The 25,672-nt window shown below is 32.0% G+C and overlaps 1 protein-coding gene across 1 annotated transcript; it reads left to right on the top strand.

Annotated features, from left to right (window-relative positions):
- Positions 1 to 1,539: 1,539 nt before the first annotated feature.
- LOC139489509 (nucleolin-like) lies at positions 1,540 to 25,057 on the top strand (the record flags this gene model as incomplete). The annotated part of the gene is given in 10 exon segments (XM_071275994.1): positions 1,540 to 1,659; positions 6,938 to 6,998; positions 9,038 to 9,697; positions 10,129 to 10,782; positions 11,686 to 11,724; positions 12,403 to 12,538; positions 19,933 to 20,078; positions 21,504 to 21,633; positions 22,364 to 22,524; positions 23,651 to 25,057. Coding segments are annotated over 10 exon segments (2,283 nt in total), but the record flags the coding sequence as incomplete, so codon positions are not given.
- Between the last annotated feature and the right edge of the window lie 615 nt (positions 25,058 to 25,672).

Below are 25,672 nucleotides of genomic sequence, written 5' to 3'. Positions count from 1 at the left end.
CAAGAAATAAAGTTGTAAATATTAATGAACAAAATAATACTCCTAATTGACAACAACACTTCAAATGGTCTGCAATTTTATTTGCTATGGTCTACATGTTTCGCCTGCAAGACAGGCTTCATCAGGACAATTTTTAAATGTTCTCTTGTTAATTATTTGGTGACTATAATTTGATGATAAATGATAGCAGAAGAAACGTACCACTGGCGCCGATCTTAATAAATGAACTAGGAATTCACAAGTCAACCATGCCATTAAACAGACCAACTACTGCAGACGATCCAAAAATTATTGAGTCACCAAATAACAAGGGAACATTTTTTGACAATTTTATTATCCATAGCGGCGACCATAATCTTCCTATTGTTGCCGACGCGCAAGGAAGTAGTAACCTCCAACAATAGCCAGGTTGGAAGAGAAGCCTTGCGAAGTGGTAGGAACCATTGGAAGTTTGTCCAACTAGATACCAAGCCTTAAGAACAATTTCATGTATCATATAATAGTAAAACAAACTCAAGTTACATTGTAAACAGACTTTAATTTTCTATATTTATCTTATCTATTTATAACTCTGTATTGCTACTTTCACTTTTCATTATTTCTCTCACCATGACAACGTCAAATTCAATGCACCACTTTGAGTACTTCAGGGATTAATTTCTGTATAAAAATTGTCCTGATGAAGTCTGTCTTGCAGGTGAAACATGTAGACCATAGCAAAAAAATTGCAGACCATTTGAAGTGTTGTCCATTTGGAGTATTATTTTAATGTTGACAGTTGCATAATTTGACAACCCTGCATACCAAAGTATCCACTTCAGGGACTCTATCGAAATGATTCACACAGGCGTTGGTTCACCTCATGGAGTTTAATTAATGAACAAAGTACAAGATTGTATTACTCAGCCGTTCTAGGAGATCATGCATTCATTATATATATAATTATTAGTAATGAAGACCCGGCGGTCGGCGGTCACCTTTAAGTGTCCGTTTAGTTGTATCTGACTTGAAAAAAAATATTATTCATAGTAATTTCATGGACTTTATTGCTTACCATAAATATACAGTATATGGGGCGACTTTGAATTAGTTTGGTTTACCTTTGAATCAAATGCGGGACAAGCATGAGAAATAATGAGTACCGACATGAAACATGGAAAATAAATAAGGAGAAAGAAGAAGCACAGACAACAAACCAAACAAGAAAACGTGAAATAAAAAGGCCAAATCGTTGAATGAAAATAACCCATTACGACCCTCTTTTAATTATGCATAGCACTATGGGACTGTTAGTGCTTCAACCGACTACTCTAAAGTTTAGTTAAGAATTACTTATCTAGCTCAACCACTTACGTCTCAGCGGTGTATCTACTATTCAAGGTGAGCAATCCTGTCACATGTAGTGGTTAAATATGCATCTTGTATATCAAAATAAGAAGTTGTTTGTCATTGACTACAGATCCATGGTAATATTCTCTTAAAAAGTTATTGAAGAAGATGTGACTTAGTCTTAATTGTTCTGATATTTCTCCTTCATAGACACCTCCAATATCACAGAGAACTCGACAGAAAACTCAAGACTTCCCCAAGTCAGCTCCTCCACCTAGGAAGAAGACCGCCTATGAAGATAGTGATGGTAGTGACAGTGGCAATGATCAGGTATCTTAGTGTTGATCAATTTTGTTTTATTACTCATCCTGAAGGTCTCTTATATAAAAATATGTTAAATGACCATCAAATAATTCAATTATTGCAGTTAGGCCATAGTTGTTTTTTTATTTGTTTTGCGTCCGCGTGCGGGTAGGTTTTCGGCCAATTTGTGTCAAAAACAAACACAAACTTTTTTTTGTTCGTCAGTAGAAAATCCGTATTTTCCGGGTTTTTCCAGCCGTATTTTTGTGTATTCTTATACTCGAATCTATTTTGCGCTTTAAATAACAAGTACGCTCCTTATTTAAAGCGTTTAAGCGATCTTGACTTCGATACATGTGACAGCAGAAATGGCCAGTATAAATGTGCCGGCGAGCGAGATCGTTTGTGTTTCACTTTTCAAAGATAAAAGGATCGTTCTGGCTCCATATGCCTTTCCGCTCGCCGGCACAGAAACTTTTTCTCAGATCCTAGAGAGCCTTTACATAGCCAGCATAAGAGACACGTTAAATACAAGATTCAATGAACCTATCACCATAGGGGATAAAACTCTGATAAAATTTTGTTTTAAGAATTGTTTTCAATTAATAAAACATTTGAATGTATCAGAGCTTTTATTTAATATTAAGATTCACTAAATTTGATATTGAAAAGATCAACCAATTTCACTGTAATGGTTCTTCCTTGGTACAGGTCTTACAGTAGGCGTTCCTTACTTGCTTTGAAGCAAGAGTTACCTCCCATTTGCACAGTTATCTTATTTTATAATTGAAATAAATTTTTAAACTTTTTTAAATGAAAAATAGTAGTTTTTGCAAATATTTCTAATAAATTTCTTTAAATGATATCTACTGTCTGATAAGATAGGATAAATTAGTATGTACATTTTTAATTCCACAAGATATTAAGATATAAAACAATTTCATTAGTTTATTTTCTGAAAAAAAAGTATGCAGAACAAAATATTAATATATTGCCAAAAAGTTTACATAAAGTATTCCAATTACAGGAAGATAACTCTGCAAATGGGAGATAATTCATGCTTAAAGCATTATTGATTTGATACAGGGAATTATTGATTATACATAGGTTTTAATACAACATGACACATCTCAGATCAAAACATGTCTCTTCTCAAAGGCTTCAGTATAAATGGGAAATGTTTGAAATACCAAGGCCATTTCTCAGAATATAGTCATTTCAAGTTTGTACATTGCTAAATTTCCTGTTTGTCATGTTTGCTCTTTCACTTAGATATGACAGTATTGATCTAAAGTCACTGTTAATCAGTCCAGAACTTAAGCAGACTCTTGTGTTATTTTCTTTGTGTGTGTTTTTTATACGACTGCAAAATTTGAAAAAATTTTCGTCGTATATTGCTATCACGTTGGCGTCGTCGTCGTCCGAATACTTTTAGTTTTCGCACTCTAACTTTAGTAAAACTGAATAGAAATCTTTGAAATTTTAACACAAGGTTTATGATTACAAAAGGAAGGTTGGGATTGATTTTGGGAGTTTTGGTCCCAACATTTTAGGAATTAGGGGCCAAAAAGGGCCCAAATAAGCATTTTCTTGGTTTTCGCACTATAACTTTAGTTTAAGTTAATAGAAATCTATGAAATTTTGACACAAAGTTTATGACCACAAAAGAAAGGTTGGGATTGATTTTGGGAGTTTTGGTTCCAACAGTTTAGGAATTAGGGGCCAAAAAAGGGCCCAAATAAGCATTATTCTTGGTTTTCGCACAATAACTTTAGTTTAAGTAAATAGAAATCAATGAAATTTAAACACAATGTTTATGACCACAAAAGGAAGGTTGGTATTGATTTTGGGAGTTGAGGTCCCAACAGTTAAGGAATTAGGGGCCAAAAAGGGACACAAATAAGCATTTTTCTTGGTTTTCGCACCATAACTTTAGTATAAGTAAATAGAAATTTATGAAATTTAAACACAAGGTTTATGACCATAAAAGGAAGGTTGGTATTGATTTTGGGAGTTTTGGTCCCAACAGTTTAGGAATAAAGGGCCCAAAGGGTCCAAAATTAAACTTTGTTTGATTTCATCAAAAATTGAATAATTGGGGTTCTTTGATATGCCGAATCTAACTGTGTATGTAGATTCTTAATTTTTGGTCCCGTTTTCAAATTGGTCTACATTAAGGTCCAAAGGGTCCAAAATTAAACTTAGTTTGATTTTAACAAAAATTGAATCCTTGGGGTTCTTTGATATGCTGAATCTAAAAATGTACTTAGATTATTGATTATTGGCCCAGTTTTCAAGTTGGTCCAAATCGGGGTCCAAAATTAAACTTTGTTTGATTTCATCAAAAATTGAATAATTGGGGTTCTTTGATATGCCAAATCTAACTGTGTATGTAGATTCTTAATTGTTGGTCCCGTTTTAAAATTGGTCTACATTAAAGTCCAAAGGGTCCAAAATTAAACTAAGTTTGATTTTAACAAAAATTGAATTCTTGGGCCTCTTTGATATGCTGAATCTAAACATGTACTTAGATTTTTGATTATGGGCCCAGTTTTCAAGTTGGTCCAAATCAGGATCCAAAATTATTATATTGAGTATTGTGCAATAGCAAGAAATTTTCAATTGCACAGTATTCAGCAATAGCAAGAAATCTTCAATTGCACAGTATTGTGCAATAGCAAGAAATCTTCAATTGCACAGTATTGTGCAATAGCAAATATTTTCAATTGCACAGTATTGCACAATAGCAAGAAATATCTAATTGCACAATATTGTGCAATAGCAAGAAATTCCAATTGGATTTCAATTGGAGTTATCTTTCTTTGTCCAGAATAGTAGTTGAATCAACTTAAATCATTGTTTTATACAATATACAATGTATATTCACTTTTACTACCAACTGATAGATTAAAACAATCTTTACCATTCAGTAATAACAAGCACTTTTTTTACATTTTAATATTTTATGATGTATTTAAATGAGTAGTTATTGTTGCAAACTTCATTAGAAATTTGAATTGAGATCAGTTTTGAAATAAGGGAAAGGGGGATGTGAAAAAAAAATTGGGGGGTCAATTTTTTTCATTTCAGATTTCATAAATAAAAAGAAAATTTCTTCAAACATTTTTTTGAGAGGATTAATATTCAACAGCATAGTGAATTGCTCAAAGGCAAAATTTTTTGTTTAAGTTCATTAGACCACATTCATTCTGTGTCAGAAACCTATGCTGTGTCAACTATTTAATCACAATCCAAATTTAGAGCTGAATCCAGCTTGAATGTTGTGTCCATACTTGCCCCAACTGTTCATGGTTCAACCTCTGCGGCCTGCGAAGCAACTGGTTTTCCTTGCTGTCTGGTAGGTTTTCTCAGAATCAGTTGACGCAAAACAAAGAAAAAAACAGACACGGCCTTACAATAAAATCTTAAAGGGGCACTAGCTGTCAAATTCATGGTCACTGATTTGACTAAAATTCTCATATTTGATTTATAACAATGTAAAACATTTATCCAAACTATCAAAAGTCTAAAATAAACAGTTTATAGAGCATGGGGTCGATTATATGTAGGTTCGTTTCGTGTGTATTTTAGTCCAGACGCCATCCAAATACAATGTAACTATTGATTTGACCTCAGATGACCATATAAGCGATGTAAACATAAATAAAGATATGAATAGATTAAGGTTCATCATAAAAAACGGACAAATGTGGCTGTATTTACATGCCAAAAACTACTCTGAGTACAGACTTACCTATCCAGTAGGAAAAGTTTTAATGCCTGGCATCCACTAGATATATAAAAGTTAAATGCATTTTATGTTTCAGAAAGATAAAATCTCTTGGATTTTGATGGGCATTTTTTTCCCTTCATGCATAAGGTCACCTGAGGGAGCATCTCAAAGTTGTTCCATAACTTAGTTAATTTTCACACCTTCCTCAGGTAAAAAAACTGGTTTGTATTGTTTTGATTGTCCTTAATTGACATGGACAGTAGGTATCTTCACAACTATAGGTGAGTTAAAGAGTTTATCTGAGCATGCTGAGTGGACAATATCAAAGTAATTCAGGTGTTTGTTTATTTTTACACCTGCAGAAAGGAAAAAAATGCCCATAAAACCAGAAAAGATTTTATCTTTCTTAAACACAAAATGCATTTAACTTTTATATATCTAGTGGATGCTAGGCCTTAAAACTTTCCAAACAGCACAGGTAAGTCTGTACATAGAGTAAAATTTTGAGGTGAAAATAAGGCCATCATTGTGCATTTGTTATGATGAACCTTAAGCCAACACGTGCAATTGGATTTTTATAGGTCTGTTTGATTTTATTTTATAGATTAAAAATATATGTTTCTCATTGTTTTTTCCCGTATAATAATGATTTTATGTGTATTGAATCAGTTATCAAATTATTTACCTTTGTTTCACTTTCATTGTTGACATTCAGATTTCTTTTCCTTTAACTAACCAGTACACGTACAATGCATGTGTTGTCAATCTCTAGCTAGGGGTTAAATTGAAGTTCACATGAATACGGATTTAATGAGATCGAATTATTCACTTGCAAGTGAATAATTAATCATCAATGTTCTTAGCTTAATTTGACAAAATTGAACCATTTTGGCTGCTTAAAGCGAATTATTATTTCATTATTTCACTTTCATTATTGATTGAATCAAAAAAAATCTTACTTTAGATTTTTTATATATCTTGTAGCTAGTGCCCCTTTAACTCAAAATCATAGGATAAAATGACTTTACATGATGGCTCTGGTTTGGGAGTTTATAACGGAGTAGAGATAGAATTAAACTTTTAATTTTTTCCAATCAATATCAAAGGGAAATAATCCAATCATTAAAATTACGTGTAAACTCGGCCCATGTTCAAATCAGACCATGACAAGATGAAACCGCACTCAAAATCATGTCACAAAAAATAAAATGAAAAAATAAATTAAAATGAAAATACCAACCTACCTACCCTATTTTTTTAAAGCATGTAACCTAAAACAGACATATATTTTAACAGTAGAAGTGACGTCATGAACCCCCTATGAAATTTATTAACCCCTACGGATCCATAGGGGGTCACCACGTGATGGCGCTAAACCAATCCCAACAGGATATTTTACCAGCGGTGGGATAAAGAAATATAGCTTATTAAAATAAGATGGCTATCAACTCTGTCTTGTGCAAAAAAAATTAAATACACTCCAGAATACTAATTAACTAATTCTCTAGTTCAAACATGTCAAAGATTTTCTTGAGCATATTATATAGATAACATTGAAATTTTTTTTTTTAGGATTTGGTGAAACCTGCAGATTTGTTTCAAAATGGAAAACATGAAATTGACGAAGATGAAGGTACATTTAAGTTAGTTTTAATGTGGAGATGTTATCTTTGTTTCTGCGAAACGAACAATATACGAGCAAATATAAACAGAATCCAGAATGCAGTTTTAATATACTATTTTCATATTGTTGACTTTTGTATCTGGTGTATATAATTTTACAAGACTGAACAGAATACCTACTCTGTGCAGTCTGTGGTAAGACATTTTGATGTTTTTGTCCAAATAAGAGCAATTAAAAAAAACATGAAGTTGAACTTACAATCGGAGCATTTTTTTGGGGGGAAATAACTGTTTTCTAAGATTTATTGTGTACAGGAAATATTGAGCAGTTAATTTTCCCCACAATTGGCAATGATAGTTATCTTCATTTTACTTCTTTGAGTTGCTCTTACTTGACAGAGAACTAGAATTTCCTACCACATTGTGGGTATCCTGTAGAAAAATTATAAATTTGATATTCAAAAGTCAGTATTATGAAAATAATCTTCTGGTAGGATTTGATTTTATATCAACAGTTGATACCTTTTCCAATGCTTAAAATATTTGTTCCACCCATGAATTTCTTCATGGTATCCTGGAAACCCCAAATTGTAGAAAAGTTTTGTTTTCTTCAAAACCAGATAGGATTGAACAGTAAATAAAACAGATATATCAAATTATCAATCTGGGTACCTGTGTTGAAAGGAGTTTCAAAATAGTGCAAAATAATCAATTTATAAACTGAAAATTAAAATAAGCCCAAAGTAAAATCGTATCTGACTGACAAAAACAACACTGAAAAACAATGGATGCCGGAAATAAAGACAACTACAATACCAGATCCGTTTCTGGAGGTGGATATGGGTAATTCCAGGTTTTTGCGTTCAAATACATAAAAAAAAAATATCCAGGCAGGTGACAAAATAACATCTATGATGATGAATTTGAAAACCAAAAAATATATAGATATGAAAAAAAAAAAAAAATTATACAGAAACTCAAAATTACTATTTGACAAATTTTAATGTCAAAATCCCTTATAATGCGACAGTAATTTTCTATATCAGTAATAAATGTTAATAATGCATGTAAATGTTTTTAAAGTGTAAACATATTACTGCAATTTCAAGGAGGAAATTTTTCGCAATTTTGAAGGGCCAATAAATAGCTGGAAGTTTCTTACTTTATTTTCACAAATAGTGCAACTTGTTATATAATACATTGTAAGCAAAGCAACACAACCTCTAGTGGACTTTTAAAATCGAGCTAATAGTGTGAGCCCTGAGATAATCATGGCATAATTAGTAATTAATTACCAATCGTTGAAACAACACACTCACCCACAGTGACACCTTCCCCAATACAAAAAAAAGATTACTTGAATTCCTAATATTTAAGACAATTACATTTATCATGAACAACCGTAAAACTGACAATGAAATAAGCTAACTTATACCAAAAGCACATTAATTTTGTATCTTACTGAGCTATGAAATATTTTAAGTAAAAGTAGGACCTGGAATTTAGGTTGTGGACCTTTCAGTTTGGAGAGTCAAAGGTCCAGTACCAAATGTTAATTTGAACCCCTGCAACAGACTTCAATGTCAGTCACATTTCTGGAATAGATATATTTAAACTTGTATGCAAATGTGGCCACCATTAATTGAAATCACACAACTTCTCATCTAATTTGACATAACAATTTAAAAAGATTGACATCATTATTAAAATGTGGTTGTTGCTTCACATCAATAGGTTATTTGCAACAGATCTAAGGTCATTTGGAGACCAATTCAGCTTAATACCTAAAGTATAAATAACATTTATTTATGTTCAGTTTAAAAAACATCTAGAGATATGACTTAAAGATAATTAGTTTTAGAATTTCTTTGCTTTATATAAATGAAACTAACCAATGCTAATTATAATTATGTCCTTTTATAAACCACGGTACTTAATGTATATTAGAGCAACTTTGAACACAATTGTATGTTTTTGGCTCAGAAGACTTATCTTATGCTGCCCAGTTTAGAGGAATATACATTATAGAATTGTATTTATGTATTTTAGAAATTGAATTCAAACACAAAAAACCACAGAGAGTCAACACACCTGCACCGAAAACTCCAAAAGTTAAACCAGATACAGGAAAGAAAGGTAAAGAAACACCTGTCACGGCTAAAACACCGAAAGGCCAACAAGAAAATAAGATAGCTACAGCTGGGAAAACTCCAAAAGGCCAAGCAACACCAGTTGTTGGGAAAACTCCAAAAGGCCAAGCAACACCAGTGGCTGGGAAAACTCCAAAAGGCCAAGCAACACCAGTTGTTGGAAAAACTCCAAAAGACCAAGCAACACCAGTGGTTGGGAAAACTCCAAAAGGCCAAGCAACACCAGTGGTTGGGAAAACTCCTAAAGGCCAAGCAACACCAGTGGTTGGGAAAACTCCTAAAGGCCAAGCAACACCAGTGGTTGGGAAAACTCCTAAAGGTCAGCCAAGCACAGCATTGAAAACCCCATCTGCAGGGAAAACACCTAAAACTCAACAGGTTGAAGTAAAGGGTACACCTACTGTCGGTAAAACACCCAAAACCCCAAAAGTTGGAGTAAAAGGTACACCAATAGCTGGCAAAACACCTAAAGATGTTCAACTTAAAGAACAGTCTTCACCTACACCTGGAAAGACTCCACAAAAACAAGATAAGAAATTGTCAGCAACAACACCAAAAGGTAAACTAATCTTAAATACTTTCAAAATATATAATGTTCAACTTATATTCAGGAACATCATAACTTTTGGTCTGTGCTTTATATGACTGTCATTCTGTCTCAGTACATTCGTCCGTCCAGTATCAGGTTAAATTTTTTGGTAAAGGTAGTTTAGGATGAAGTTGTAGTCCCATCAACTTTAAACTTGGTACGGACTTTCATCATGATATGGACTTTCTCAATTTGTTGCAAAATTATGGTTATCACCTCAATTTCACAGGTCACTAAACATCAAACTGTGATAGTTTGAAACCAGTACATTTTCAAGTTATAAGTTTTAACAAAGGTAGGTTACCAGAATGTGAACTGTATTTTGAATTTGAAAAAAAGAAAAGATACTCATGTGAATATCTGAACATCCATATGAAAATTTAACTATGTTTAAATTTTAGGTGGCAAAACACCCAAGTCACAAACTCCAGCTAAGAAAACACCAGCTGGGAAAGCTAAAAAGGAAGAGGAGTTGGAGGAAGATAATGATGATGATGATGAAGAAATGGATGATTTTGAAGTTGATGATGATGATGAGGATGATAGTGATATAGATGAGGACGATGATGATGAAGATGATGACAGTGAAGATGAGGATGGAAGTGATGACACTAAAAAATCTTTACTGGAAAAGTTCAAACAAGAATTGCAAAATAAAATGAAGGATGGGGAAGAGGATGATGATGATGATGATGACGAGGATGATGAGGATTTCGATGAAGATGATGATGATGATGAAGAAGATGAAGACAGTGATGATGACGATGAAGAAAGCTTTGATGAAGCTGAACTAGAAAAACTGTTATTGGAAAAAGCTATGGCAAATGTAAAATCTGAAAAGAGCACAGATACAAAATTGACAAAGTTGAAACAAAAAGTAGACTCTGATAAAATTATAAAAACTGAAAAACAAAACTCTAATAAAAAAGTGCAATCACAAAATAAAGTGACAATTTCTAAAAGTGAAACAGCATCAAGTGGAAACAAAAATAAATCTGAAACAGAATCAAGTAAAAAGGAACCAAGTAAAGACACTGAGATAACAATTAGTAAAGGTATGTTTAATGAATACAGCCTTCTCACAACACATCAACTGAGGTTACTGTTAATTACATATTAGTTGTTGACCTGTTATTTGATTTTTTTTGAATTTTTAAATTAAAGCAAGTACTTGCTTTTAATCAAAATATATATACTTATATATAGATATTTAGATTGCCTTGAACAATGTACTGAATAGTCCAGGTGTGTAAATCTATAACGGGGTCAATACAGACACAGCCAGTTCCTAACACTTATATTAAATGATTTTAATTCGTTTAATTAGAGTAAACTTCACATAACTAAGAAACTTATCATGAAGAAGATACCTTATTTCCTATCTTTCTTTTTGCAAATATGTCCATGACTTTTTTGTCTACATTGTACGATGTAATTTCTAATTTCTCGTCCAGTATTTACTGTTATGTTATTACAGTTCATTTTATCTAGCAAATGTAAAATAGCTTGGAAGAATAAATCAGACTATTTTAATATTCTTCTTACTCTTGGATAGTCTGCCTTCTGATGATTGATCAATGGAAATGAACCAGTAAGAATAATCAAAAGTTTTGTACTCGAATAGGACTAAAATATTTCCGTTTCACGACTTCATAACATTACAAAACACTGAACATCATTTAAACTTTTTATTTTATGATGTAAGGTAAACAAAAATATAATACAAATGTTTTTTGGCATAACATTACATCCAAATTTAAGTATGGCATAGAAAAATTGAAACCTGAAGTGAACGTTCTGTATTAACCTATGGCCCTGTCATATTAACACTTGTTTTATATCGATAGGACAACTTCATCAGTATTGCACATGCTGATTTATCCATTATATAAAAAAAAATCTTCTTCAAACATGATTTTGTGATATCTTGAAATATTCTCATTTTTAATTCTTTTCAGTGACAGAAGTTTACAGCAACCAGAATGCTGAAAGACGGGGTAGGTTAATTTCTTTGTGTGATTTTATTGATTTCACAGATTCCCTATGAAGTTACTAAAAGAAGCATTCAATACTTATAATTACAGTCAGTCAGTCATCTTTTAAAATGAGCAAAGAAAATACATGTATGTTACAAGTGTCAATTTCTTAAAAAATGAATAGTTAGCATGAACTTATGTCAAATTGTTCATGATATTTGAAGAAATAAACCAAAACATCTGTTTTGGGATTTTCGGGATGTTAATTAAAGTATGTGTACTCCTCGTTACAGAACCATTAATTATTTGAATGTCGGTTCAAACCACTTTTTCTATTTTTATATGGATTCAACAAAAATGTTTAATTGTAAATAAGGATACATCTAAAAAAAAAAAAACACAAAATGGAACTGTTGTTTGGATCATTAATGAACATTGGTGAAAAAAACTTAAAATAGGTGCAATTTGGGTACCCTCATGTTGCAAAGTGTGTCTTGTTTTCGGTTTAAGATTTTTGGTCAAAATAGTTTGTAAGGTGTCATTAAATTAATTCTGTATAGTGAATAAAATCCAAAGACTTAAGTCACTGACCAATCTGTTAGTGTAGGATTTACATGATTGCAACAAAAATGGAACCACCAATAAGATTCTGCAACACTTAGTGTTTTGGTTGATCAACTTTCTGTTTTCTTTTTTCAGAGGAAATGGACAAAAGAACTCTGTATGTTGGAAAATTTAAGTCTTTTCCAAAGGAAGACGATTTAAAGAAACTGTCTAAAGATATCCAGAGTATAAGAATTAGACGGAGTTTTCATGCTAATCGACAAATGTTTTGGTAAATTTATCTTTTCATAGACCTTACTGTAAATTCAGAAATGATAGCAAGGTTTTTATACGTGGATAATAATTCAACTGAGTAAGTATCACAATAAGAAAAACTTGTTCATTGACATCTCAAACAAGTATCAGTATAAACACCTTTAAAATTGCAATAATCTGGCATTTTTGTTCAGTCCTTGATCATGTTGATAAGCACAATAATAAGTGCATGTCATTTTGTTTAGGAGCCAGCTTAATCACGACCTAGGGAGCAGAATTTCTCGCTGTATTTAAGACCAATTGGTGGCCCTCGGCTGTTTTCCTCTATTTGGTCGGGTTGGTGTCTCTTTGACACATTCCCCATTTCCATTCTCAATTATATAAGAATAATTTTTTCTTAATTTACAGTATCACTCAATAATATTTTCTGTAACATTCTATTCTGTACATAAGTCATATCACTATGATCAGCATCACTTTGAGCCTGAATATTAAACACTTATTATTTATGGTCAAGCAGTGATGCTATATTAACATGTGATTAAAAGATGGTACATGGTATCTTCAATCGTATACTGTCAAACATCACATTACAATATTGTTTCTGTTATTATGCTATAGTTATGATTTTTTTTAAAACATATTGCACCCCATAAATGATTTCTTTTTAAAAAATATCGCTCCCCAGAAATGTTACTATAAACAAAGACTTTCAATTTGTTCAAAATTTAAGGATTGAAAAAATCTACAAACACCATCAGCTTCAGAACAATAAAGTTATGATCCCAATTTGAACTGTTATTATACTAAAATTGATATAAGGATATTTAAAGAATGTTTGTGGTCACCGTGTATCATCAGTACACTGGATATAGGTACTAACCAAGCGGGCATGATCGATTTTGACCTTACAAGGTAACGAAGATCTTTGTTTTGCTTTATCAACATTCTGTGTACATTTCTCAACATTTGAACTTCCTGCTCCCAAATAATTTTTGCATCGATTTTTTCCTATTCATAAAACATCTTTGATATTCAAATAAGAACAATTAACTTGTTCATGCGCAAATAGTTGTGTAAGTCAACACCCACTTTCAATTTCGATACAGTTGTTGAGACATTTACATGTTTTATCTGAAAGAAACCTAATACAGGGCAACAGTAATAGTTACCAATCATAAACCTACCTGTGATTACTCATTCCTTGAGACTGTTTGGGTAATAAACGAGTATATAAATAAAGTTTTTGTGTACGGTGTACAACAACTTAACTATGCACCGTACATAAGAATTTATGTGGTCAGCTATACACCGTACACAATGCTTCTTTAGGGATAAAATATCGAATAATAACATATGTATGAAAGATTTCAATGTCAATTATTGAAACAGCTATACTTATTACACACACACATTGACCGCCTATCAGAAAAAGAGTTGCAATGAATATAGAATTATATCGGATGAGACGAGGTCCAACTTCTTTTACAAGTATTTGCACATGCTTTTAGTAATCCCTTTTGATTTGGGAAAATAATGAGACATCTCTAATCATCAACCTACGACCAAACCATTTCTTAAAACAGCAATTATGTTTAGATTGAAGTACACATTGTCAACAAAACAAAGATTTTTCGTTACCGTGTAAGATCAAAATCGCTCACGTCCGCTTGGTTAGTACCTATATCCGCTGTACGATGATACACGGTGGTGGTCATAGTAAACAAACTTCACCCCTTTTCTTAAGAGTTTAAACAACATAGTGCTTTTTGAAGTAATTATACAAGTTACAAAATGATGTGTATGTGTAGAACCATATTTTGTACAAGTTGTTAAGTATACTTTTTTGGAATTTGGTTCCTCAATTTTTTTCAACTTCATACATGATTTTTTATTCAAGTATCATTGATTAGTATTTACTTGAATTATAGAGTGTTTGGGTGACAAAATTGTAAGCCAGTTATTGATGATTTGTTTTTCTTCATTGCAACCTTTACCTTTCATTGCTCACTAGAGCTACGATCAGATCACCAGATAATGACCTTGACCTTTGATGGCTCGGAGCAATTTTTTTTATAGTGTTAGTCATACCTTGTGTATTAAAGTTTAACTGATATGGTATCTATAGATATCACCATTGTCAGCAATCCCCATTTTTCCATTCTCAATTATATAAGAATAATTTCTTAATTTACAGTATCACTCAATAGTAGAATTTTGTAATATTCTGTTCTGTACATAAGTCATATCACCATTGTCAGCATCACTTTGAGCCTGAATATTAAACACTTATTATTTATGGTCAAGCAGTGATGCTATATTAACATGTGATTAAATAATGGTACATGGTATCTTCAATTGTTTACTGTCAAACATCACATTACAATCTTATTTCTGTAGTTATGCTATAGTTATGATTTTTGTTTAGAACATAAGGTGCCCAAGAAATTATTTCTTTTCAAAATATATTGCATCCCAAAAATTATTTCTTTTTAAAACATGTCGTGCCCCAGAAATTTAAGAGTTGTTAAAAATTGTTTCTATAAAGGTAGACTTGCAATATTATCAAAATTAAAGGATTTTAAAAATCTACTAAAACACAATCAGCTTCAGAATTTGATTAAATAATGATCCCAATTTGAACAATTGATATAAGGATATTTAAAGAATGGTTGTTAGCTCTACCTGACAATTGGTGATCAGGTGTAAATTAACAGGTGTTATTGAACAGTTCATGGTCAGAGTTCACATTTAGGATTACTTAACTCTTGATAAATGCTGTAAAACAATAGAACTTATTAATTATTATTTAGGCACAGGAGCTAGTTCAGCAACACTAATTTAATAGCTTAATTTTCTATTTGTAGAAAGACATGCCTAAGTGTAGATTGATTTTTGATTCAAAACTCTTTTAAACTGGCTTGATAGTAATATATTCCAAACTTCAGCTCTTTAAAAGAGTTTACTCAAATTAAAGGTTAACTGAAATTGTATCTATAGATATCGACACTATTATGGGACCTTTGGTGTCTGGGTGTACTAAGTTGTTACTACTATATTCACTAGCCAGGTAACACTAATGTTTTGAGGTCGAACGCTACTTGTGCGGTTGCACTCAACTCCAATCTTAATTGAACAGGAATGTCAGTTTTCCTATCAAAGGTTATGGTTTTCTCCGGGCAATCCAGATCTGGTCACTACAAAATAGCCCCAAAAGCTGTGTTTAAAAGTTGCATTAAAACACAAAATCAAATCAAATCAACATTATCAGCATCACTTTGAGCCTGAATATTAAACACTTATTATTTATGGTCAAGCAGTGATGCTATATTAACATGTGATTAAAAAATGGTACATGGTATCTTGGATCGTATACTGTCAAACATCACATTACAATGTTATTTCTGTTATCCATAGACATTCAAATTGGCAGGCACTAAAAAATATATAAAAAAAATATTGTCATATTTAGATTCTTTATAGAAATTCACAAGAAGTTAATATTATATATATTACATTCAGGTTTTTGGGATACGATTGCTGTCAAGCAATCTGTAGACTTTTACCATTGACCCTATGACACACTCCCTCACGTCATTCGTTTTATTCTAAACATTCGGCAACATCTCAGATTCTTATGATTGTCTTGCTTTAAAAGGTAAAAACAAGCAAAACAATTGAACATAAACAACTTTCCTGTAATGTTTTACTCATAATCTTCATGTGTGGTATTTTCCTTGACTTATATGCGTGTTTTTAACAATACGGAAAATCAGAATTAAACAGTATTTATATTTAGTGTTTTTATAAATTTAGAAACACGTCAGAGGGAATTCCCAAATTTTGATAACTTGCGAGAGTTCTCTGAAAGCCGATCGATAATTCTATTTCTGTCACAAGAACTGAAGTGGAGTATTTCTATATTTTACCGTTATGAAACTGATATTTGATACTGTACTCTCATAAAGAAATGGAGAACCATTCATCATATCATTTAATAAACGTTCTTGTTCCAAATCGCAAGTCGCGGTTTGTTTATGTATTAATGTCCATGCGTGGTCTCACTAATTAGAGACAAAAAGAATTGTAGAGACAAAAAGCGTCAAGAAGCGACAAGAAGAATAATATTAGCAACAAGAAACTATTTAGCGACAAGAAAACATTTTTTTATTTATATTACTTATTCGAAATAAATATTAAAAAAATATGCAAAAGAAAACAATTTCAACGACATGAAAGTTAATTTTGATAGGGGGAAAATGAAACTTGTAAATCTAATTCAGTTGCTACATTTATTTACATGATATTTTATAAGGTATCACAGGAAGTATATTTTGTCTTTTTATTTGTTTTTAAAACCATTTTTGTACAATATATAATTAACTTGCAAAATGCATTATTTGTGCATAATTGTCCAGAAAATACATACACAAATTGTGAAATACAAATTAAGAATTGAAATCAAACAAGAGGAAAACATAATTAAAATGTGAATATTTTTCATCATTTTATTTAGTGTATTGTCTCATTTAACGATATTTATCATGTTTATGCATATAGATTGAAGATTAAAGGAAACTGATGACAATCTTGAGTTTTCAACAGGTGTTCACTATTCGGTACAATAATTTTATATTCTGGTGCGTGTAATTGATGAAGGTGTTAATGGATGTTATTGTTGCAATAAAACAAAGGACACGCACCTAGTTAATCTCATTTGTTGCTCTTAATTCTGTATTACCTTAGAATGAAGCCACAGCTAATGTTGGTCCTATCAGGAAAAATTAATTGTACAGTTAGGAAGGAAATAATATTTCATGTTTTTGTTTTCTTAAATCCTTCAAAAGGAAGGTGACAAATCTTTGTTTTTATTTTCATTTTATAGAGTTTACATTTCCTTTGCTCTTACACATGTTTAATTTCTACATCTATCAATATGATAATAAAAAGTACACAATCTCTTCATCGATTTTTTTTTTATTTCTTCATCTTTCAATATAATCCTAAAAAATATTTTAATGTATGTGATAACAAAATGTATTCTTGTCGCTAAATAGCTTCTTGTTGCTTTTTGTCACTTATTATTTTTCTTCTTGTCGCTTCTTGACGCTTTTTGTCGCTAATTAGTGAGACCCCACATGCGTGTAGTTTTCCTGATTTCAAGGGGTATCAGATTGAGTGATTCCCCGCTTCATTGATTAATTTGAAACTCATGGGATTCTTTCTGTGTCTGTCTGCATATGGAGGGCTATTGTTGTTGCATAATTTTAAATCACATGCATAATTTAAATTAAAATAAACGTTTCATCGTAAAAATTACCTATAACACCCCTTCAGCAGAAATGGAATCTTCCATGTTATCGTTTCGAGTTGTCTCCCTTTTCGAAGTATTCGTCAAGAAGAATTAACTCGTTAATGCCGATAAACGTCGTATTATATTAAGAACGATCTCAATGTAAACAGAGGAGTGTGTACGGAAAGGAGTCATGCCCTCTGACCCAAAGGAACTTCAATAATTAAAGAGTAAGAAATGGGGTTCCTCCTAAACTGGTCCGCCGATATATAGCTTCGCACCGAAGGTCAGTGTAGCGATAAGTGAACACAATAGGGGTCCAGTTTAGGGTTCCTCCTAGAATTACGGTGATAAGATACGGAAGCAAGTTAACTCGTACCACGGCATTGGAACCAAAAAAGTTAACTTGTACTACTGGGAAGTCGTAACATTCAGAAAAATATATTAAAAATATGATGTTTTATGGGTTTCTGTTTGTAAACTTAATAGAAATAAAGTTGAATTATTTGAATTTTACACAGGAGTTAAATGAAAACTAGACAAAAATAAAGAATGTTTTAAAGCATTAATGTTTTAACTGATCTTTCAAACTAGAACATAGGCGGATCCAGCCCCCCCTTTTTTTTGTGGAAAAAATTTGGTTGATAATAAAGGGAATCATTGAAGCATGACTGGAGCGGGCCCCCTCTTAGGTCAGTCAGCGGGCTCCCCCTTAGGAAAAGTTCTGGATCCGCCACTGTAGAACTTAATCCAGAGGAAAGTTAAAACATTGCTTTAACTGTACCTTATTAAAATTGAACATGTTGAATATGTATATATCCAATTTAAGTTAATTAAAGCTGTAATCCATGATCACAAATTGAATGCTATGTTTACAATTGTTGAAAGCCATGTGCTTTTTTTGCGGGGAAAATGCGGACCCCCTTAACAGGAATCAGTTAAATTTCATTGTTACATTTATTTATAGACAGTAAAAATAATTTTGGCAATCATTTTGACTAACTGCTAAGATTTAATTATTCATGAAAAATTTTCTTCGGGTGAAACTGTATATACATGTACCTTAATTATCTACATCTGCCACAGTATTTTCTATCCAATATACAAGGAACATAAGCTACAAATTGGTCATTGTACTTTCAAATTATATACATTTTACAGACTTAAGAGGTATTGGGTGAAAGTAACGTATATCATGTATATTCATCATTTAACACCATTTGAATGCATTTAAATAAGTTGGTACGAGTTAGCAATGGTACGAGTTTGCATTGGTACAAGTTTTTTTTTAATGGTACGAGTTTACAATGGTACAGGATAACTATAATTCGATAAAACACAATAAGTACATGGCTCATACACTTGTAACGGGGATTGGCTATTCTTTAAGTTGAGTGACTATTCAGATTGTTACATTTTGCATGTGCAGTTGAATTAGTTTAGAGAATAATACTATCCAGCTGTACCAGGGTTACCGGCCAAAAATGCTTGAGACTCGCGCATGTTCATGCTTTTTTTGCAATAGTATTCTTGGATCTATTTCTTTCCTCTTTGATCTTTTGAATTTTGGCCAAATCTCATGCATTTGTTCAATGAAAATTTGGCAGAAATGCTATACATGTGTCAATGAAAACTATGGCAATCGTATCCCTCAGAGCATTCTGCTCTTTGATTATGCCCCACCTACGATAGTAGAGGGGCATTATGTTTTCTGGTCTGTGCAACCGTTCGTCCGTCCGTCCGTTCGTTCGTCCGTTCGTCCGTCTGTCCCGCTTCAGGTTAAAGTTTTTGGTCGAGGTAGTTTTTGATGAAATTGAAGTCCAGTCATCTTCAAACTTGGTACACATGTTCCCTATGATATGATCTTTCTAATTTTAATGCCAAATTAGAGATTTTACCCCAATTTCACGGTCCACTGAACATAGAAAAATGATAGTGCGAGTGGGGCATTCGTGTACTGAGGACACATTCTTGTTCTAACCTATTATTTAAAGTGCATTTTCTAAAGGTAAAAAAATATCTCATTTTAATGTATTTGTTAATTCAAATCATAAACAGTTGAACAGTTAGTTGGTAGATAAATCTTAAAACTAATTGACAATTTTCATTTCTTTTAGTTATGGTTTTCTTGAGTTTGCCAGTGAAAAGTTAGCTGAGAAAAACTTCAGTCTAATAAAGGATAAGAAAATTGATGGAAATGAAATACAAGTGGACTATGTTGGCAGTAAAAGTTTAAATAATAAGCCAGTAGAAAAAGATCAAGGTATGACCAATTGCAAATATAATTTGTCCCTCTTATTATTGGTGTAGATTGTTTCTATTAAAGATGGTTATTGTTCATTCTAATACAACATCATTTGTAACATTCATTTTGATTGGATAACCTCACTAATTTTCATGGCATCAATTCACAATTGATGCTATGAAAATGTATGCATAAGTGCTGAGGACTTATGACAGATTTTAAATGTATAATTTTACGTGGTTTTCTGTTGGTTTCATTAGAATTGAGATAACAATAATGTATTTTAAGCTCTGATGGCATCAATTGGATGAAAGTTTTGTTGTTCTATGAAACTTCAGTCTAATAAAGGATAAGAAAATTGATGGAAATGAAATACAAGTGGACTATGTTGGCAGTAAAAGTTTAAATAATAATCCAGTAGAAAAAGATCAAGGTATGACCAATTGCAAATATAATTTGTCCCTCTTATTATTGGTGTAGATTGTTTCTATTAAAGATGGTTATTGTTCATTCTAATACAACATCATTTGTAACATTCATTTTGATTGGATAACCTCACTAATTTTCATGGCATCAATTCACAATTGATGCTATGAAAATGTATGCATAAGTGCTGAGGACTTATGACAGATTTTAAATGTATAATTTTACGTGGTTTTCTGTTGGTTTCATTAGAATTGAGATAACAATAATGTATTTTAAGCTCTGATGGCATCAATTGGATGAAAGTTTTGTTGTTCTATGGATATCATTTTTTTTTGTCTGAAAGCATGTTTATCTGCTCGTATCATGAGTATGTTGATCTGTCTGTCCTTCCAAAATTTTAAAGATCACCATTTCTCCAACAGTATGCCTTGAAATGCTGTAAAATTTTACATTTCTTTTTGGTTAACAATTTCTGAAACTCGCATCCAATTCAGGGGCACTTTTCCTATTTTTGAGTAAGCAAGTGTGGTTCAATATCACTGTTCCCTACATTTACATTGGATAGAATTATGAACGAGGTTTGTATGAGCACTGATGAGATAACAAGTATAACATACAATATCAATTATCAACAACCATCTTTAAATTGTTATAAACACAGGAAAGTTTGCTAACATGAATTACACATGAGATTCACCTCAAATGAGCTTATACATGAAACTTGCGTGAAAATTTTCATGTGAAGTTTGCATGAATCTCACTGAAAAATATTATGTGATCTTTACAAAAACTTGGAATTTTTCATGATTTTGATTTAATTTGAAAATTTAGTTGTTTATTTCAAAAATTAACATGAGTTTCACATCAGATCTATGTGAAACTTGCATGCACTTATTACACATGAGTTTCAGGTATTAGCAAGTGAGATTCTCATCAATTTAAATTCATGTGAAATTTGCCTGTGTATGCCCTTAAAGGAAGCAAAGAGTTTTGGTTGATTATATCATTCTATTTTAGGTACCCTTGATCCATTACGATTATATGTTTCTGGCTATAAAGTTGGTACGACAGAACCACAGCTGAGAAAACTTTTCTCTAAAGCTACAAGAATAGACATTCCCAAGAGAAAGGATGGTAAACACTTTGGGTAAGATTTTCTCAAAGCAAACATTTTTACCCTTTTGCCAACAAATCCTGGTTTACCAGGATTCATGCTTCAGACAGCTGACGATGAGTACCGGGATCAGAATAGCTCTTTTACATTTCCAGCTAAAAACATTGCAAACACAAGTTATCTTTCTTTGTTGAATACCCGGTTGAAAGTGTAAAAATGGCGCTTCCATTTGTTGAAAACAGTCAAAATCAGATGAAATTCACTGAATTTACAAGATTCTGAAATAACGGAACATTTTTTTTGGAAGAAATGAAGCCAGACTAGTATACTTTTTATGCCCCTGCCGTAGCAGAGGGAGCATTCAGTTTTACCCTTGTCCGTCTGAACGTACGTCCCAAAGTTGGTTTCCGTTCTCTAACTTTAGTTTGCTTCAACCAAATGCTATGAAACATATACAAAATGCTTATTACCACAAAACACAGATCAAGTTCACATTTACCATTGTTGAATTATGCCCCTTTACAAATAAAAAATGCTGAATATTTTGTTTCCGTTCTCTAACCTTAGGTTGCCTCAACCAAATGTTATTAAACTTAAAACACAATGCTAATTGCCAAAAAATAAAGATCAAGACTAATATGGCAATTGTAGTAGTTCATTTTTAACCTTTAGAAGAAATTGAATATTATAATTTAAGGGAAAATGCCTTCAACTTTTGGTACAGGATTTATCAATACCTAACATTATGTATTTTTCTTCACAGTTACTGCTTTGTTCATTATGCTTCTGAGAATGCTGCTAAATCTGCTTTTGAAAAAGTACAAGGACAAGAATTAGATGGATATAAAATATGTGCTTATTTTGCCAGAAACAAAGCTCCAAAAGTAGAAACCAAGAAAAGGAAACTTGACACTGATGTCAAAGGTACTAATTGAATTATAAATTGGTTTCTACAAAATAAATTATGGTATGTTACGTGTTGTTCAAAAGGATCTTTAATGATGCTAAAAAGTCTTGCTTTTATTGTGCTTCAACAAATAGGGGAGGGGGAGGGGTGAACTTTGAATTGAAACTGACCCAATTGAGGAAAAAAAAGTAAGCAGACTGTTTTGATGGTGTGAATACAAATAATAGAAGTGCAATTTCACCTACAAAATATATTTCAAACTTGAAATATTGTCAGGTGTGAAAAAAATACCTTCAGAAAAATACTGCCTCAGTGATCACATATTAATAATATCAGCTTCTCAACTAAACAGGCAACATTCAGGGATAAGGGCATATACTGGTTGATTTGGAGTAAGAAAAATGTGTAGGTTGATATGTGTACCTTCAAACTATTACCTTTCAACTAGCACATTAAAATTCCAGCTTAACTTGACAGTCTTATATATGATAATGCTTACATCTGTGCCATTTGATCTCTAGTGAATAGATGTCTCAGTTGAGATCATGCCACATCTTCCAATTTTGGTAGTACAAAGTAGGGTTCATATTGATATTACATTAATATATTCTTGTCCTGAAATGCATTTGAGGGACCTTAATGGCTGAGAGGTCTAAGTAGTTGAATTACTGTATCACCAGCCAATCAACACTGAGGTTGTTAATTCAAATACCACACAGGGCAGATGTATTCGACTGCAATCTTAATTGATTAGGATTGTCAGTTTTCCTGCCTAATGTTGGTGTCTGAAAAGGCACTCCCGCTTCCTCCATCAATAAAATTGGATGGCCTCTAAAAAGCACAATTGTGTTGAAAGTGATGATAAAAAAAATCATATAATGAATTCAAATGCATTTAATATTTGCCACTGGACGTCAAATACCCGTTCATTCATTTGTCCATACTATAAATAATTACTTTTTGTCTCAAAAAACACTTTCTTCATTTATCTTACAATTATGGATCCTTTGAATTGAATATTGTATTTTTGTTTATAATAAAAAAAAAATTGAGATATATGAGTATCCGGGAGGTTTTGTAAATCTTATTTCCATCCCTTATCACCAGTACTTACTTAATAAATACCATTAAATTTCTTTAAAGGTCCACAGGTGAAAAAGGCTAAAATAGATGATGATGATGATGATGACGATGATGAAGATAGTGAAGATGATGATGAAAGTGATGAAGATGATGATGAGGAGGACGATGAAGACGATGATGATGATGACGACGATGATGATGATGATGATGATGATGATGACAGTGGTAGCGAATAAATGGATTAAAAGAAATCAACTTCTTTTCTGTAAATAAGATCATATAGCATGGCAGAGCATTGTCTTATAATTTCTGTGTTCCAGTTTATCCAGAAATTCTTTTTTAGAAAAAAGAGAAGAAAAGCTGATTTAGAGGGAGAGAGGTTAAAATGTTCTGGTTATTACACATCATCAAATGGAACTTTTATTCCAAACAAATATATACTGTGGATTCATTTATTTTTGTGGATTGAGAAAACTTACATTTTGTATACAGGCCTTTTGTAAATGTGTAATTCGTTGAACTTTTAAATTTGTGGTTTACCTATGACCACAAAATCCACAAAAATTGGTTATCACACGATAATGATGAATCCACAGTTTTTTTTAAGTAGATGATCAATTTTCAACTTTAAATTTGTTTTGCTTAGCTGTTTATCATAGTATAAAATTCATGTGTAAGACTTTTCATTTTTAAAATAGAAAAGTTTGTTTTGTCATATTTTCAGCTGTATTGTACAAGAAAACAGAACATTTTTGTTTGATTAATTATTTTTTTCCATCTTTGCCACATTGGGAGAAATAATTCAGATTAACATGATAAAGTAACTTTTGAAATAGAATGTGTGTCAGGACTTTACCTAATTTATTATGCAGCAAACTTTTCTGGTGATCCCATTTTTACCTAAAAGCATATTATTATAGCTATCATCTCATTTTATCTTAAAATTATATGATAGAATTTTCTTTTTTATCTTGCAAATTTGGGTTTTCAATGCTTTTACAAAATCTGACAATTTTGTATAACCCTTTGCCCAAAAACAGTGGCCCGTTATTTTTATTATAATTTTTGAAAAGCAAGGCATCATTTTGACAAATTATTAGAAAAATCTATGGATTTTAATTTATGTGGCATCTACCATCAGATTGTTTTTTCTCGTTGAAATTAAACAGTCGATCATTTTATATATATAGATACAATTGATATATCAGATTTACCAATTGACAAAATAGATGTACAAAAAAATCTGAATAGAAAGAGCTATTATGAATATGTAAAATCATACTTTTTCACAAAATTTTATCAGTTGTTTTTTCGGGTTTTTTTTAATGCATGTTGTGATTGTTAAAAGAGTAACAAGACCTTTTATCAATTTGTAAATTTTTAAAATTATTTGAATGAACATTTAATCTTAGATTGTTGAGTTATTAACAAATGAGTGATTCAGTTGTATTTGAACCTCAAATTGAATTATTTTTATACGCCCGGGACGGGACGTATTATGGTATACCGTTGTCCGTCCGTCCGTCCGTCTGTCTGTCTGTCCGTCCGTCCGTCCATCTGTCCGTCCGTCGTCCACACTTCGGACAATAACTCAAAAACACTTTCACCAATTTCCAAGAAACTTTGGTGAATTGTTTATATCTATTGAAGTAAGCTCCCTTTCGGTTTTTTTTAATTTCAGATTTTAAGTTTTGGATTTATGGGGCTTTATTCATAAAAAAGGGGGGATTTTCAACACTTCGGACAATAACTCAAAAAGGCTTTCACCAATGTCCATGAAACTTTGGTGAATTGTTTATATCTATTGACGTAAGCTCCCTTTCGTTTTTTTTTAATTTCAGATTTTAAGTTTTGGATTTATGGGGCTTTATTCATAAAAAATGGGGGATTTTCAACACTTCGGACAATAACTCAAAAAGGCTTTCACCAATGTCCATGAAACTTTGGTGAATTGTTTATATCTATTGATGTAAGCTCCCTTTCAACTTTTATAAATTTCAGATTTTACATTTCCGTGTTATGAATTTTTATGCTTAAAAAAGGGGCCGGGGATTTTCCAATTTTGGGACAATACATTTAAAG

Source organism: Mytilus edulis, chromosome 9, assembly GCF_963676685.1.
Source record: "Mytilus edulis chromosome 9, xbMytEdul2.2, whole genome shotgun sequence".
NCBI classification, from domain to species: domain Eukaryota; kingdom Metazoa; phylum Mollusca; class Bivalvia; order Mytilida; family Mytilidae; genus Mytilus; species Mytilus edulis.
The sequence above is the reverse complement of the archived record's forward strand: the minus strand, read 5'-3'. Positions and strand labels throughout refer to the sequence as shown.